Below are 17,500 nucleotides of genomic sequence, written 5' to 3'. Positions count from 1 at the left end.
AACTGTCCTGTAAACACACAACAAGGTTACACACAGCCCCTCTACAATCTACCAACTGTCCTGTAAACACACAACAAGGTTACACACAGCCCCTCTACAATCTACCAACTGTCCTGTAAACACACAACAAGGTTACACACACAGCCCCTCTACAATCTACCAACTGTCCTGTAAACACACAACAAGGTTAAACACACAGCCCCTCTACAATCTACCAACTGTCCTGTAAACACACAACAAGGTTACACACAGCCCCTCTACAATCTACCAACTGTCCTGTAAACACACAACAAGGTTACACACAGCCCCTCTACAATCTACCAACTGTCCTGTAAACACACAACAAGGTTACACACAGCCCCTCTACAATCTACCAACTGTCCTGTAAACACACAACAAGGTTACACACACAGCCCCTCTACAATCTACCAACTGTCCTGTAAACACACAACAAGGTTACACACACAGCCCCTCTACAATCTACCAACTGTCCTGTAAACACACAACAAGGTTCTATTATTATTTTATATACTGTTTGTGTCCCAAATGGCATCCTATTCCCTATATAATGCACTACTTTTCACCAAGGCCCATAGGTATCTGGTCAAATGGAGTACACTACTAGGAAATAGGATGCCATTTGGTACAAAGCCCTAGTATAAACTGACTAGCCAGTAAACAATAGTGTTTTATAAACAGACTGTTCCGTTTCCCACAGAGACCAGTCAGAATGTCAGGACGGGGTGGTGACCTCTGTAAGAGAGAGAGAGAGAGAGAGAGAGAGAGAGAGAGAGAGAGAGAGAGAGAGAGAGAGAGAGAGAGATGAGGAAGAGAGAGCGAGAGAGAGAGCGAGAGAGAGAGAGAGAGAGAGAGAGAGAGAGAGAGAGAGAGAGAGAGAGAGAGAGAGAGAGTGAGAGAGAGAGAGAAAGAGCGAGAGAAAAAGAGAGAGAGAGAGAGAGATGCAGAGAGCTGTGAGTTGGCAGTGCACTACATTGCTGCCTGCCATAAGATGAGGGACAGTGTCTGACAGACCAATCAACCTGCACATGTCCTCTACTGTATGCTTATTGTTATTGTTCAATGTATGGTTATTTTGACCCTTGGTTATTGTTGTTACTGTTGTCCCTGTGACAATTTTGATTCTTATTATTTTCTTATTGTAAATATCCAAAGTAAGCTTTGGCAATATGTACATTGTTACGTCATGCCAATAAAGCAAATTTCATTGAATTTAATTGAATTCAGAGAGAGAGAGATGAGGAAGAGGGGGAGAGAGAGAGATGAGGAAGAGAGAGAGATATATGAGGAAGAGAGAGAGCGAGAGAGAGATGTGGAAGAGGGACAGAGGGACGGGAGAGAGAGAGAGAGAGAAAGAGAGAGAGAGAGAGACAGCAGGAGACAGAGGAGATAGGACTGGTTGTATGTGTTTCTCTCTCAAGTGCTGATCACAACAGTGGTTAAGCACACACACACACGCACGCACGCACGCACGCACGCACGCACGCACGCACGCACGCACGCACGCACGCACACACACACACACACACACACACACACACACACACACACACACACACACACACACACACACACACACACACACACACACATTTTTCCTGTAATAACTACCTCAGTAAATAGACTCTACCTTTCCTGTAATAACTACCTCAGCAAATAGACTCTACCTTTCCTGTAATAACTACCTCAGTAAATAGACTCTACCTTTCCTGTAATAACTACCTCAGTAAATAGACTCTACCTTTCCTGTAATAACTACCTCAGTAAATAGACTCTACCTTTCCTGTAATAACTACCTCAGTAAATAGACTCTACCTTTCCTGTAATAACTACCTCAGTAAATAGACTCTACCTTTCCTGTAATAACTACCTCAGTAAATAGACTCTACCTTTCCTGTAATAACTACCTCAGTAAATAGACTCTACCTTTCCTGTAATAACTACCTCAGCAAATAGACTCTACCTTTCCTGTAATAACTACCTCAGTAAATAGACTCTACCTTTCCTGTAATAACTACCTCAGCAAATAGACTCTACCTTTCCTGTAATAACTACCTCAGTAAATAGACTCTACCTTTCCTGTAATAACTACCTCAGTAAATAGACTCTACCTTTCCTGTAATAACTACCTCAGCAAATAGACTCTACCTTTCCTGTAATAACTACCTCAGTAAATAGACTCCACCTTTCCTGTAATAACTACCTCAGTAAATAGACTCCACCTTTCCTGTAATAACTACCTCAGTAAATAGACTCTACCTTTCCTGTAATAACTACCTCAGTAAATAGACTCTACCTTTCCTGTAATAACTACCTCAGTAAATAGACTCTACCTTTCCTGTAATAACTACCTCAGTAAATAGACTCTACCTTTCCTGTAATAACTACCTCAGTAAATAGACTCTACCTTTCCTGTAATAACTACCTCAGTAAATAGACTCTACCTTTCCTGTAATAACTACCTCAGTAAATAGACTCTACCTTTCCTGTAATAACTACCTCAGTAAATAGACTCTACCTTTCCTGTAATAACTACCTCAGTAAATAGACTCTACCTTTCCTGTAATAACTACCTCAGTAAATAGACTCTACCTTTCCTGTAATAACTACCTCAGTAAATAGACTCTACCTTTCCTGTAATAACTACCTCAGTAAATAGACTCTACCTTTCCTGTAATAACTACCTCAGTAAATAGACTCTACCTTTCCTGTAATAACTACCTCAGTAAATAGACTCTACCTTTCCTGTAATAACTACCTCAGCAAATAGACTCTACCTTTCCTGTAATAACTAATCTAATCCGCTACACAATATTCACAGAGCTGATGGCTGGACGGACGGGTCGGGGAGGGAGGGAGGGAGGGAGGGAGGGAGGGAGGGAGGGAGGGAGTAATGATCTTGATAATACGGCCAGATGATGAGATTAGAGATTATAATCACATATCCAGGTCAATGTGTTAACCTCACTGAGAGAGATAACACTCACACACAAACACACACATGTACAGTACATTATGTAATATACCGATGGTCTCTAACTAGCTCCATAGGGAAATCCAAAGTGAAAGCACATTTACCACGGGCATTACATCCGGGTCACGTGCAGCTCCACTCTGAATGGCTGAGAACTTGTGTGCTGCCAGCTGTGGGCATGTGGTCAGGACTCAAATAAACACAACCTTCATTTACGCTGTGACATACTCAAGTACTCCATTTTGGACCAGACTGACTTTATGACAAAAATGATCCTACAGTAGTTGTACTATGTAATCAATTCTGACAGCAGAATAAATGTTTCTGACAAATACTGATACCACATGAATTGTTTTTTAAATGAGAAGTTGTTTTTTTAGGGGAGGGAGGTCTCTTTAAGGGGGGGAGGGCTCTTTAAGGGAGGGAGGGAGGTCTTTAAGGGGGGGAGAGAGGTATTTGGGAGGGAGGTCTTTAAGGGAGGGAGGAAGTCTTTAAGGGAGTGAGGGAGGTTTTTAAGGGAGGAAGGGAGGTCTTTAAGGGGGGAGGAAGGTCTTTAAAGGGGGGAGGGAGGTCTTTAAGGGAGGGAGGGCTCTTTAAGGGAGGGAGGGAAGTCTTTAAGGGAGTGAGGGAGGTTTTTAAGGGAGGAAGGGAGGTCTTTAAGGGGGGAGGAAGGTCTTTAAAGGGGGGAGGGAGGTCTTTAAGGGTGGGAGGGAGGTCTTTAAGGGGGGAGAGAGGTATTTGGGAGGGAGGTCTTTAAGGGAGAGAGGGAAGTCTTTAAGGGAGACAGCGGTCTATAAGGGAGGGAGGGAGGTATTTAAGGGAGGGAGGGCTCTTTAAGGGAGAGAGGGAAGTCTTTAAGGGAGACAGGGGTCTATAAGGGAGGGAGGGAGGGATGTATTTAAGGGAGGGGGGGCTATATAAGGGAGAGAGGGAAGTCTTTAAGCGAGGGTGGTCTGTAGTACAGTAATTCAACAGCTTACTACACTGTAGTCTCTATTCAGTCTGGATCCCTGAAGCGTTACAGATCACATGATGGAGATGTAAAGGTCCTTTCAGATTGAGACGTGAACACAGTCTCCGCTAACGCAGGAAGATTTACATTTCAATCCCGCTGTAACGCTGAACTTCAGCGACACGGCTTGAATAGAGCACGATGTGACTGGGCTCATCATCACAGACCACCTGACAACAACAACACCACCTAGTTAGTGGGAATCCTGCAGCAGCCAAGCATCAAATAGTTATGACTGTACAGTCTTATGTATGACTGTTACCCTTTTAATGTTTTGCATTAACAATACATTTTCAGCGTCTATGTCTTATTGTGGTCCTGAATACTTACAACGGTGAACCGTCGCTGAGGGAAAGGCGCTCTGTAAACGATGGGTTTCATTTTCCAAACAGAGACATTCATTATGTTCTCTTCCTGACTGGAGATAACTGTGACATTAATGAGTGTGTGTGTGTGGTCGGTGTTACCTGTCGGCTGTCGTGTTTGGAGGAGGAGCTGCTGTTGCTGTGTGAGGGGGAAGAGATCTTGTGAGACATGGCAGAACTCCTCTCTTCTGAGCCCATCTCCCTGCCCCTGCAGGCCAGGCTGTCTCCCTGGGGATTGAGGAACCTCTCTCCCTGCCGGCCGGGGCTTGTCTCTCCTGGCTGTCCTTGGGCTTCTCTGGGTCAGCGAGGCGCTGCAACCTGGTCCATCCCCTCACTGTGTGTGTGTGTGTGTGTGTGTGTGTGTGTGTGTGTGTGTGTGTGTGTGTGTGTGTGTGTGTGTGTGTGTGTGTGTGTGTGTGTGTGTGTGTGTGTGTGTGTGTGTGTGTGTGTGTGTGTGTGTGTGAGAGAGAGAGAGAGAGAGAGAGAGAGAGAGAGAGAGATTATTGATCTTTAGGAACCTTTAATTGGCACCAGCCAACCTTTAATTGGCATTAGCTAATAACTATTGTACATACATATCAATTCAAATGCAAAAACGTTTTTAAAAAGGTCACTGTTAAAGAGAGAGTTCACATATCAGATGAGGGGGGAACTGAATTCCTAAAAAGCTTTGAAGCTCGTTAGTCTCACTGGGAACCACAACCACTCTGAGCGAGAGAGATGTTGTTCTGACAGAGAGCTTGCTTTTACCTGTGTCTGTGTCCCAAATGGAACCCTATTGTCCAAATTGTTCACTACGTTTGACCAGAGGGTCAAAAGAGAAAAGGGGCCCATTTGGGACGAAGACTGTGATTCAGTGTGCTGGTGAGTCATGGTCCAACAGTATGGACTGTCAACATTCATCAACGTACCTACAGTGTGATGAACAGACACTTGTGCACCCTATACTAAAGTCAAATAGAAAGACATATTAATGTGCAATAATTACCGCTTGATCATACAGGATAGTGATTAAATATCATATCACACACTGACTGACACTGGCAACTAAGGTGACAAATAGACTACTGTCTTTGGTGTGTATCAGTATATGAGCTTCACAGTGTGTGTGGTGTGTGTGTGTGTGTGTGTGTGTGTGTGTGTGTGTGTGTGTGTGTGTGTGTGTGTGTGTGTGTGTGTGTGTGTGTGTGTGTGTGTGTGTGTGTGTGTGTGTGTGTGTGTGTGTGTGTGTGTAAGGTAACTGTAAATTATACCGTCAGTTCGCAAGGCAACATACAGCAGGCAATCAATGCAACATGCTTTACTGATGCATGTAGAGTTCCAATCAATCTCACTGGAGTTCTAATCAATCTCACTGGAGTTCCAATCAATCTCACTGGAGTTCTAATCAATCTCACTGGAGTTCCACTCAATCTCACTGGAGTTCCAATCAATCTCACTGGAGTTCCAATCAATCTCACTGGAGTTCCAATCAATCTCACTGGAGTTCCAATCAATCTCCCTGAAGTTCCAATCAATCTCACTGGAGTTCCAATCAATCTCACTGGAGTTCTAATTAATCTCACTGGAGTTCCAATCAATCTCACTGGAGTTCCAATCAAATCTCACTGGAGTTCCAATCAATCTCACTGGAGTTCTAATCAATCTCACTGGAGTTCCAATCAAATCTCACTGGAGTTCCAATCAAATCTCACTGGAGTTCCAATCAATCTCACTGGAGTTCTAATCAATCTCACTGGAGATCCAATCAAATCTCACTGGAGTTCCAATCAATCTCACTGGAGTTCTAATCAATCTCACTGGAGTTCCAATCAATCTCACTGGAGTTCCAATCAATCTCACTGGAGTTCCAATCAATCTCACTGGAGTTCCAATCAATCTCACTGGAGTTCTAATCAATCTCACTGGAGTTCCAATCAATCTCACTGGAGTTCCAATCAAATCTCACTGGAGTTCCAATCAATCTCACTGGAGTTCCAATCAATCTCACTGGAGTTCCAATCAATCTCACTGGAGTTCCAATCAATCTCACTGGAGTTCCAATCAATCTCACTGGAGTTCCAATCAATCTCAATGGAGTTCCAATCAAATCTCACTGGAGTTCTAAGTCTCCTGTGAGTCTGTTACTTGAACTCTGTGAAGCATTTATTTGGGCTGCAATCTGAGGTACAGTTAATTTGAATGAACGTATCCTCTACAGCAGAGGTAACTCTGGGTCTTCCTTTCCTGTGGCGGTCCTCATGAGAGACAGTTTCATCATAGCGCTTGATGGATTTTGCGACGGCACTTGAAGACATTTTCAAAGTTCATGACATTTTCTTGACTGACCTTCATGTCTTAAAGTGATGATGGACTGTCATTTCTCTTGGCTTACTTGAGCTGTTCTTGCCATAATATGGACTTGGTCTTTTACAAATAGGGCTATCTTCTTTATACCACCCCTACCTTGTCACAAAACAACTAATTGGCTCAAACGCATTAAGAAGGAAAGAAATTCAACAAATTCACTTTTAACAAGTCACACCTGTTAATTGAAATGCATACCTCATGAAACTGGTTGAGAGAATGCCAAGAGTGTGCAAAGCTGTCATCAAGGCAAAGGATGGCTACTTTGAAGAATCTCAAATATTAAATATATTTGTACCTGTTTAAAACTTTTTTTTGTTACTACATGATTCCATATGTGTTATTTCAGTTTTGATGTCTTCACTATTATTCTACAATGTAGAAAATAGTAAAAATAAAGAAAAACCCTGGAATGAGTAGGTTGTCCAAACTTTTGACTGCTACGGTATACAGTTGAATTTGAAAGTTTACATACACCTTAGCCAAATACATTTAAACTCAGTTATTCACAATTCCTGACATTTAATCCAAGTAAAGATTCCCTGTCTTGGGTCAGTTAGGATCACCACTTTATTTTAAGAATGTGAAATAATAGTAGAGAGAATGATTAATTTCAGCTTTTATTTCTTTCATCACATTCCCAGTGGGTCAGAAGTTTACATACACTCAATTAGTATTTGGTAGCATTGCCTTTAAATTGTTTAACTTGGGTCAAACGTTTCGTGTAGCCTTCCACAAGCTTCACACAATAAGTTGGGTGAATTTTGGCCCATTCCTCGTGACAAAGCTGGTGTAACTGAGTCAGGTTTGTAGGCCTCCTTGCTCACACACGCTTTTTCAGTTCTGCCCACAAATTTTCTATAGGATTGAGGTCAGGCCGTTGTGATGGCCACTCCAATACCTTGACTTTGTTGTCCTTAAGGCATTTTGCCACAACTTTGGAAGTATGCTTGGGGTCATTGTCCATTTAGAAGACCCATTTGCGACCAAGCTTTAACTTCCTGACTGATGTCTTGAGATGCTGCTTCAATATACCCACATAAGTTTCACTCCTCATGATGCCATCTATTTTGTGAAGTGCACCAGTCCCTCCTGCAGCAAAGCACCCCACAACATGATGCTTCCACCCCCGTGCTTCACGGTTGGGATGGTGTTCTTCGGCTTGCAAGCATCCCCTTTCTTCCTCCAAACAAACATAAGGATGGTCATTATGGCCAAACAGTTCTATTTTTGTTTCATCAGACCAGAGGACATTTCCCCAAAAAGTACGATTTTGGAGCAGTGGCTTCTTCCTTGCTGAGCGGCCTTTCAGTTTATGTCGATATAGGACGCGTTTTACTGTGGATATAGATACTTTTTTACCTGTTTCCTCCAGAATCTTCACAAGGTCCTTTGCTGTTGTTCTGGGATTGATTTGCACTTTTCGCACCAAAGTACGTGATTTCTTTTGATTTTCCCATGATGTCAAGCAAAGAAGCACTGAGTTTGAAGGTAGGCCTTAAAATACATCCACTCAAATTATGTCAATTAGCCTATCAGAAGCTTCTAAAGCCATGACATAATTTTCTGGAATTTTCCAAGCTGTTTAAAGGCACAGTCAACTTAGTGTATGTAAACTTCTGACCCACTGGAATTGTGATGCAGTGAATTATAAGTGAAATAATCTGTCTGTAAACAATAGTTGGAAAAATGACTTGTCATGCACAAAGTAGATGTCCTAACCGACTTGCCAAAACTATAGTTTGTTTACAAGAAATTTGTGGAGTGTTTGAAAAACTAGTTTTAATTACTGACTCCAACCTAAGTGTATGTAAACTTCCGACTTCAAATGTACGTATATATTATTATTTTGTCTTAGTATGCTGTCTGTTGGTCTGCCTGTCTGTGTGAGCGTCTGTCTGTCTGTCTGTCTGTCTGTCTGTCTGTCTGTCTGTCTGTCTGTCTGTCTGTCTGTCTGTCTGGGTTGTGATAGTATGAAGACTGAGTGGTTCATTTCCACTGGATCACATGCCATGTTAACCACCAAACACCCTGGAGTCAGTCAGTCAGGAACTCAATACAGCCGGGGGCCAAGGCCTGTATCCCAAATGGCACCCTATTCCCTATATAGTAGAGTGCACTACTTTTGAACTGAGCCCTATGGGATCCTAGTCAAGAGTAGTATACTATGTAGGGAATAGGGTAACATTTGGAGCACACACCACGTGTGTCTCACCAAGTAACAGTGTGTGTGTGTGACGGGTGTGTGACCAGGTGAGTGTGATGTTACCATAGAGATATATACCGTATACTGTATTATATATAATATAGGTTATATAATAGGTTTTAATTCTGTGGGAAATCCTCTCCCAGAGTATACAGTATTATACAGCATCTCCCACCAGTCCCAGTCTCAAACCAGCCCAGTCCAGTCCAGTCCAGCCCAGTTCAGCACAGTCCAGCCCTGCCCAGCCTATACTAGTCCAGCCCAGTCCAGTTCAATCCAGTCCAGTCTCCCATCAGTCATGCAGTCACTAGGGCTGCTACTCAGATACACACCAAGGTTAATCACATTATCCCAGCTCTGTATCCAGCAACACTCTGCTTCCTCCTCCGCTGCTTCATGCCTAGGAGGCTACAGTCTCTGGGGTTTCACAGACAGTGGGCCTGACGGTCACCTGACACCCCCTGCCTGTCCCTGTCCTGCAGTCAAACCCATGCTCCATCTCCACACACACACACACACACACACACACACACACACACACACACACACACACACACACACACACACACACACACACACACACACACACACACACACACACACACACACACACACACACACACACACACACACACACACACACATACACACACACACACATATTTCCTATCTCTGCTTACCGGGCTTTGCTCCCTGGTCTCCCCTTTCTTCCCCAGTCTCCACTCCAGTCTCTGTCCTTCTGCTGGCTCTAACCCTAACCCTAACCCTAACCCTGACCCTAACCCTGGTCCTAACCCTGGTCCTAACCCTGGCCCCAACCCTGGCCCTAACCTTGGTCCTAACTCTGGTCCTAACCCTGACCACCTGACTGTGATCAGATCTTACTAACCACCTCCGGAGGCAGTCAGACACGTACTGTGTCTGAATATCTTCCAAGTGTAAACGGATCTGGACACTGAAACCATTTAAATCATCATTATCCTGATTCTACAATCATTGACTTATGGCATTAAGATGTGTCTTAATAAATATATTTGCCTACATGGATGGAGCAGGACATCTGGTCAAAATGCTGACCCAGTGGACAGATAAGAGTCACATTTTACTACCATGTGTCGATGCAACGGCTGCAATGTGGCCCAATCAGAACGTAAAGGAAAGGAAGCCCCTTTATCTTCACCACTAAAGTTAGTTCTACTCAAATTCCTTCCAGGAACAATTAAGGAATGATATTCTTCTACATTCTAAAGAGAGATTGTTTTCAGACCACCTGTCCTGGCCAGGAACAAACTTAAGGCCTTAGTTATAGTTTTCAAATTGAAGGTGCAGAGTTTTGACTGGTGAGGTTGTTGTTCGGAAAAACTCCTGGCCCTTTTCATGAGACAATCAGCCACTGGTAGTATTGTAGTGGGAGGCTATGAGGATTCCCTATCGGACATGTTTTCCATTTTATCTGATATAGATATTTACTAGTTTCCATTTTATCTGCTAGAGATAATTACTAGTTTCCATTTTATCTGCTTGAGATACTTACTAGTCAGTCAATGCTGTAGGGGAATATATGATCCTTTTAGCTCAGTCTGAGTGGTTTGACATGGATCCTTTCAAAGCAGAAGTGCTCTACTTTATCAGTAACATGATGGGTCGTCTACCACAGGGAAGTGATACTTTCACTCCAACCCCTTCTTCATAGTGTCTCATCCCACACTGAACATGAAGTGGTACCTGTCTCGTCTAGTGTTCTCTCTCTCTCCCTCTCCCTCTCCCTCTCTCTCTCTCTCTCTCTCTCTCTCTCTCTCTCTCTCTCTCTCTCTGTGTGTGTGTGAGATGCAGTGTGGCTACTACAGGTGCTACTGTCTGTCTATATAGCCATGGACGTATTCACTGAAAACTAAAGAAAGTAGGCTGCAAATGTAATGAGTAACAGCTATTTTTGGTTTGCCCTGTATCACAATTACACCTCCTGGTTAGACACAAACACACACACAGACTTAAGTCATTTGGAGGAAGAGCCCTTCCTTATGTGGATGAACACTGCTGTAATGGCTGAAAGCCATGGTTGTAAAATGAGGAGATGCGGACAGGCAGTGAGTAGGTGGGCCACTGGGGGTTCAGGGGAGGGGAAGAAAGGGGGAGGATGGGGAGAGAGGGAGAGATAGGAGGATGGGGAGAGAGGGAGAGATGGGAGGATGGGGAGAGAGGAAACGATGGGAGGATGGGGAGAGAGGGAGAGATGGGAGGATGGGGAGATATGGGAGGATGGGGAGAGAGGGAGCAATGGGAGGATGGGGAGAGAGGGAGAGATGGGGAGAGAGGGAGAGATGGGAGGATGGGGAGAGAGGGAGAGATGGGAGGATGGGGAGAGAGGGAGCGATGGGAGGATGGGGAGATATGGGAGGATGGGGAGAGAGGGAGCAATGGGAGGATGGGGAGAGAGGGAGAGATGGGGAGAGAGGGAGCGATGGGAGGATGGGGAGAGAGGGAGAGATGGGAGGATGGGGAGAGAGGGAGAGATGGGAGGATGGGGAGAGAGGGAGAGATGGGAGGATGGGGAGAGAGGGAGCGATGGAAGGATGGGGAGAGAGGGAGAGATGGGAGGATGGGGAGAAAGGGAGAGATGGGAGGATGGGGAGAGAGGGAGAGATGGGAGGAAGGGGAGAGAGGGAGCGATGGGAGGATGGGGAGAGAGGGAGAGATGGGAGGATGGGGAGAGAGGGAACGATGGGAGGATGGGGAGAGAGGGAGAGATGGGAGGATGGGGAGATATGGGAGGATGGGGAGAGAGGGAGCAATGGGAGGATGGGGAGAGAGGGAGAGAGGGGAGGATGGGGAGAGAGGGAACGATGGGAGGATGGGGAGAGAGGAAACGATGGGAGGATGGGGAGAGAGGGAGAGATGGGAGGATGGGGAGATATGGGAGGATGGGGAGAGAGGGAGCAATGGGAGGATGGGGATAGAGGGAGAGATGGGGAGAGAGGGAGAGATGGGAGGATGGGGAGAGAGGGAGAGATGGGAGGATGGGGAGAGAGGGAGCGATGGGAGGATGGGGAGATATGGGAGGATGGGGAGAGAGGGAGCAATGGGAGGATGGGGAGAGAGGGAGAGATGGGGAGAGAGGGAGCGATGGGAGGATGGGGAGAGAGGGAGACATGGGAGGATGGGGAGAGAGGGAGAGATGGGAGGATGGGGAGAGAGGGAGAGATGGGAGGATGGGGAGAGAGGGAGCGATGGGAGGATGGGGAGAGAGGGAGAGATGGGAGGATGGGGAGAGAGGGAGAGATGGGAGGATGGGGAGAGAGGGAGAGATGGGAGGATGGGGAGAGAGGGAGAGATGGGAGGATGGGGAGAGAGGGAGAGATGGGAGGATGGGGAGAGAGGGAGCGATGGGAGGATGGGGAGAGAGGGAGCGATGAGAGGATGGGGAGGATAGGGAGAGATGGGGAGGCGTTACATGACCACTAACAGCTGGTTAGGATGAATGATCAATGAGACTTTAGGTCAAAGATGACTCATCCACAAGATGGGTCCCCCTGAATCACACACACACACACACACACACACACACACACACACACACACACACACACACACACACACACACACACACACACACACACACACACACACACACACACACACACACACACACACAAACTCGCTCGCTCGCACGCACACACACACACACACACACACACACACACACACACACACACACACACACACACACACACACACACACACACACACACACACACACACACACACACACACACACACACATTTAGACATGGCCTGACCTCCATCTTCCACAATGGAAAGTACCACAAGATGACATGACAATCCTACCTGATGAGCTGTCTACTACTGTAAATAAGACAATCCTACCTGATGAGCTGTCTACTACTGTAACTAAGACAATCCTACCTGATGAGCTGTCTCTACTACTGTAACTAAGACAATCTTACCTGATGAGCTGTCTACTACTGTAACTAAGACAATCCTACCTGATTAGCTGTCTCTACTACTGTAACTAAGATAATCCTACCTGATGAGCTGTCTCTACTACTGTAACTAAGGCAATCCTACCTGATGAGCTGTCTCTACTACTGTAAATAAGACAATCCTACCTGATGAGCTGTCTACTACTGTAACTAAGACAATCCTACCTGATGAGCTGTTTCTACTACTGTAAATAAGACAATCCTACCTGATGAGCTGTCTACTACTGTAACTAAGACAATCCTACCTGATGAGCTGTCTACTACTGTAACTAAGACAATCCTACCTGATGAGCTGTCTACTACTGTAACTAAGACAATCCTACCTGATGGACTGTCTCTACTACTGTAACTAAGACAATCCTACCTGATGAGTTGTCTACTACTGTAACTAAGACAATCCTACCTGATGAGTTGTCTACTACTGTAACTAAGACAATCCTACCTGATGAGCTGTCTACTACTGTAACTAAGACAATCCTACCTGATGAGCTGTCTCTACTACTGTAACTAAGACAATCCTACCTGATGAGTTGTCTACTACTGTAACTAAGACAATCCTACCTGATGAGCTGTCTACTACTGTAACTAAGACAATCCTACCTGATGAGCTGTCTCTACTACTGTAACTAAGATAATCCTACCTGATGAGCTGTCTCTACTACTGTAACTAAGGCAATCCTACCTGATGAGCTGTCTCTACTACTGTAAATAAGACAATCCTACCTGATGAGCTGTCTACTACTGTAACTAAGACAATCCTACCTGATGAGCTGTCTCTACTACTGTAAATAAGACAATCCTACCTGATGAGCTGTCTACTACTGTAACTAAGACAATCCTACCTGATGAGCTGTCTACTACTGTAACTAAGACAATCCTACCTGATGAGCTGTCTACTACTGTAACTAAGACAATCCTACCTGATGGACTGTCTCTACTACTGTAACTAAGACAATCCTACCTGATGAGTTGTCTACTACTGTAACTAAGACAATCCTACCTGATGAGCTGTCTCTACTACTGTAACTAAGACAATCCTACCTGATGAGTTGTCTACTACTGTAACTAAGACAATCCTACCTGATGAGCTGTCTACTACTGTAACTAAGACAATCCTACCTGATGAGCTGTCTCTACTACTGTAACTAAGACAATCCTACCTGATGAGTTGTCTACTACTGTAACTAAGACAATCCTACCTGATGAGCTGTCTACTACTGTAACTAAGACAATCCTACCTGATGAGCTGTCTCTACTACTGTAACTAAGACAATCCTACCTGATGAGCTGTCTCTACTACTGTAACTAAGACAATCCTACCTGATGAGCTGTCTCTACTACTGTAACTAACACAATCCTACCTGATGAGCTGTCTCTACTACTGTAACTAAGACAATCCTACCTGATGAGCTGTCTCTACTACTGTAACTAAGACAATCCTACCTGATGAGCTGTCTCTACTACTGTAACTAAGACAATCCTACCTGATGAGCTGTCTCTACTACTGTAACTAAGACAATCCTACCTGATGGGCTGTCTACTACTGTAAATAAGACAATCCTACCTGATGAGCTGTCTCTACTACTGTAACTAAGACAATCCTACCTGATGGGCTGTCTACTACTGTAAATAAGACAATCCTACCTGATGGACTGTCTCTACTACTGTAACTAAGACAATCCTACCTGATGGACTGTCTCTACTACTGTAACTAAGATAATCCTACCTGATGAGCTGTCTCTACTACTGTAACTAAGATAATCCTACCTGATGAGCTGTCTCTACTACTGTAACTAAGACAATCCCACCTGATGAGCTGTCTACTCCAGTTGTAGTTAAAACCTACAGGAGGGTGGCTCTCCAGGAACAGTGTTGGAGTGAAAACCTACAGGAGGGTAGCTCTCCAGGAACAGTGTTGGAGTGAAAACCTACAGGAGGGTAGCTCTCCAGGAACAGTGTTGGAGTGAAAATCTACAGGAGGGTAGCTCTCCAGGAACAGTGTTGGAGTGAAAACCTACAGGAGGGTAGCTCTCCAGGGACAGCTTTATAGAGCCCTATAAACCTGACAGAAGAGACTACTGAGGCAATGAATATCTTAAGATAATATGTTATTAAAATGAAAGGCAATGACGCCGTTACAAGAGGTCCTATATTTTCTGAGTGAGACAATCAGTGTGTCTGACCCAAACTCAACCCCTTATCAAATAAAATGTCTATGTCTGAAGGGCCTATTTATATGAATATGTGGAAGGCTTCAGATCTCAAACCCTGTTATTTAATAGCTGTGTCATAGGGATTTCCAGCCAAACACACACACACACACACACACACACACACACACACACACACACACACACACACACACACACACACTCACGCGCGCACACCCACACACACACACACACACACACACACACACACACACACACACACACACACACACACACACACACACACACACACACACACACACACACACACATACGTTCCTTTGAAAGCATCTCTCTGTCATCATAGAGTTCCTACTTGCGTCCATAGATAACCACACAATGCCTGGCCAAACAGTGCGTGGGGAAGGTGACTAACGTATGGTGAGTATTCCAGTCACACGGTCTCTGTGACCAAGTGAGATCATACATTCATGAGCACATGCACAGACACTCACTCACTCACTCACTCACTCACTCACTCACACACTCACTCACTCACTCACTCACGCACGCACGCACGCACGCACGCACGCACGCACGCACGCACGCACGCACGCACGCACACACACACACACACACACACACCCCATCCCCATGGTGCCACAGATGAATCATGTACAGCTCTTCCCTGATCAATAGAAAAGCCTCCATCTGAAATAGGAGATTAAGGAGGAATAGGAGGAGGATATTATTGTAGATGAGGAAGGAGGAATAGGAGGAGGAAGGAGGAATTGGAGGAGGATATTATTGTAGAGGAGGAAGGAGGAATAGGAGGAGGATATTATTGTAGAGGAGGAAGGAGGAATAGGAGGAGGATATTATTGTAGAGGAGGAAAGAGGAATAGGAGGAGGAATAGGTGGAGGATATTATTGTAGAGGAGGAAGGAGGAATAGGAGGAGGATATTAATGTAGAGGAGGAATGGGGGCATAGGAGGAGGAAGGAGGAAACACTTGAATGAAAATGCATGAATGAGTATGTGTGTGTATCGTGTGTGTGCAGTGTATCACCAGCCAGCCAGCACACCATTCCTGATCAACGTCATTCCACAAGATCTGGGCCTATATTTACACTGTTTCTCATGAACGTCATTCCACAAGATCTGGGTATTCCCAAAGCGTCTCAGAGTAGGAGTACTAATATAGGATCAGGTCATTGTGATTTAAAAGGCGTTGGGAATACGGGCCCAGGCTTCTTCTCCAAGTATGTAGCTAGCGTGTTGTCTGACCAATCACACACCACAGATAGAAATATGGTGGATATCACAGCAGATAGAGTGCACATGATTATGCATCCCAAATGGCACCCTATTCCCTTCCTAGTGCACTACTTCTGACCAGGGACCATAGAGAACAGGGTGCCAGTGGGTGATTCATGTGAAATCAGCCAGCGAGCTTTTATGAGATGTCGGATTAGCAGCTCTGTGGAGGGAGATGTCTAACGACACATACACACACACACACTAACAGGCTGAAAAATACATTTTGAAATCTATATTATTCAATTATTGCACCCACTGCTTGCTCGCGCACGCACCAACGAGTGTATGCATTGCCAAGGGCTAAAATTGAAGTCAGTTCTATTTCTGACGCAGATTGCGCTGCAAGTCCTGCCTCTCCCATTTCCTCATTGGTTTATAGAAGCAGATACCATCTCCTCATTGGTTATACCCACGTGGGTGACTGAAAGACGAAATAGGTCAGTGGTGGTAATGCGCGTAATTTATGAAAGTTGCCAATCGCAATATAAAGTCAAGAGAAGAAAAAGCCTGGAAGGACAACGATTCGGTTGACCGTTTTATGTGTGGATTAATTGGTGGAATAGAGGACCTTGTGCATTTCAGGTAAAATAACAACTCAATGTTTATATCCAAGGACAAATTAGCTAGCAACAGCAAGCTAGCTAAATAGGACAAATTAGCTAGCAAGTGCAAGCTAGCTAGCTAAATTTCCATAAATGTTTCATGCTTTTCGACCTGTCCCCAAATTAAAATAATTGGTTCAGAGTCTGTTTTGATATTTTAACCTGCGTGTCGTGATCGCGTTTGTTGTGGTGGGGACAAAATGATGTAATGGTGTGTGGAGGGGTGGAGGGAGTGCGGAGCGGTGGAGGGGGTGTGATGGTGTGTGGAGGGGTGGGCAGTAGCAAGGGTCTCTTGGCTTGGATGACTAGTACTTAGTGTAAGAAAGGGCCAAACTGACTTGGGCCAAATCAGACTTAGAGCAGTGAAGGGGGCTAAGTCTGTGATGGAAGAGAGAGAGAGAAGACTGGGGCCAAAGTCTTACAGATTAATGGTTTATTTCCACCCATAAAAATAGCCTGTTCCACATGTTAAGTAAATAGTAGTGCACTAAATAGGGAATAGGGTG

General features: G+C 44.9%; 1 protein-coding gene across 2 annotated transcripts in view; it reads right to left on the bottom strand.

Annotated features, from left to right (window-relative positions):
* LOC129837540 (oxysterol-binding protein-related protein 3-like) overlaps positions 1-17,500 on the bottom strand; it is a 99,782-nt gene that overhangs the window by 44,960 nt on the left and 37,322 nt on the right. For both annotated transcript variants that reach the window (XM_055903809.1, XM_055903810.1), the window contains exon 2: positions 4,472-4,703. In XM_055903809.1, the coding sequence (XP_055759784.1) occupies positions 4,472-4,567 (96 nt within the window). In that variant the 5' untranslated portion in view covers positions 4,568-4,703. The remainder of the gene's footprint in view (positions 1-4,471; positions 4,704-17,500) is intronic.

This window comes from Salvelinus fontinalis, chromosome 38 (assembly GCF_029448725.1).
Source record: "Salvelinus fontinalis isolate EN_2023a chromosome 38, ASM2944872v1, whole genome shotgun sequence".
Taxonomy (NCBI): Eukaryota; Metazoa; Chordata; class Actinopteri; order Salmoniformes; family Salmonidae; genus Salvelinus; species Salvelinus fontinalis.
The sequence above is the reverse complement of the archived record's forward strand: the minus strand, read 5'-3'. Positions and strand labels throughout refer to the sequence as shown.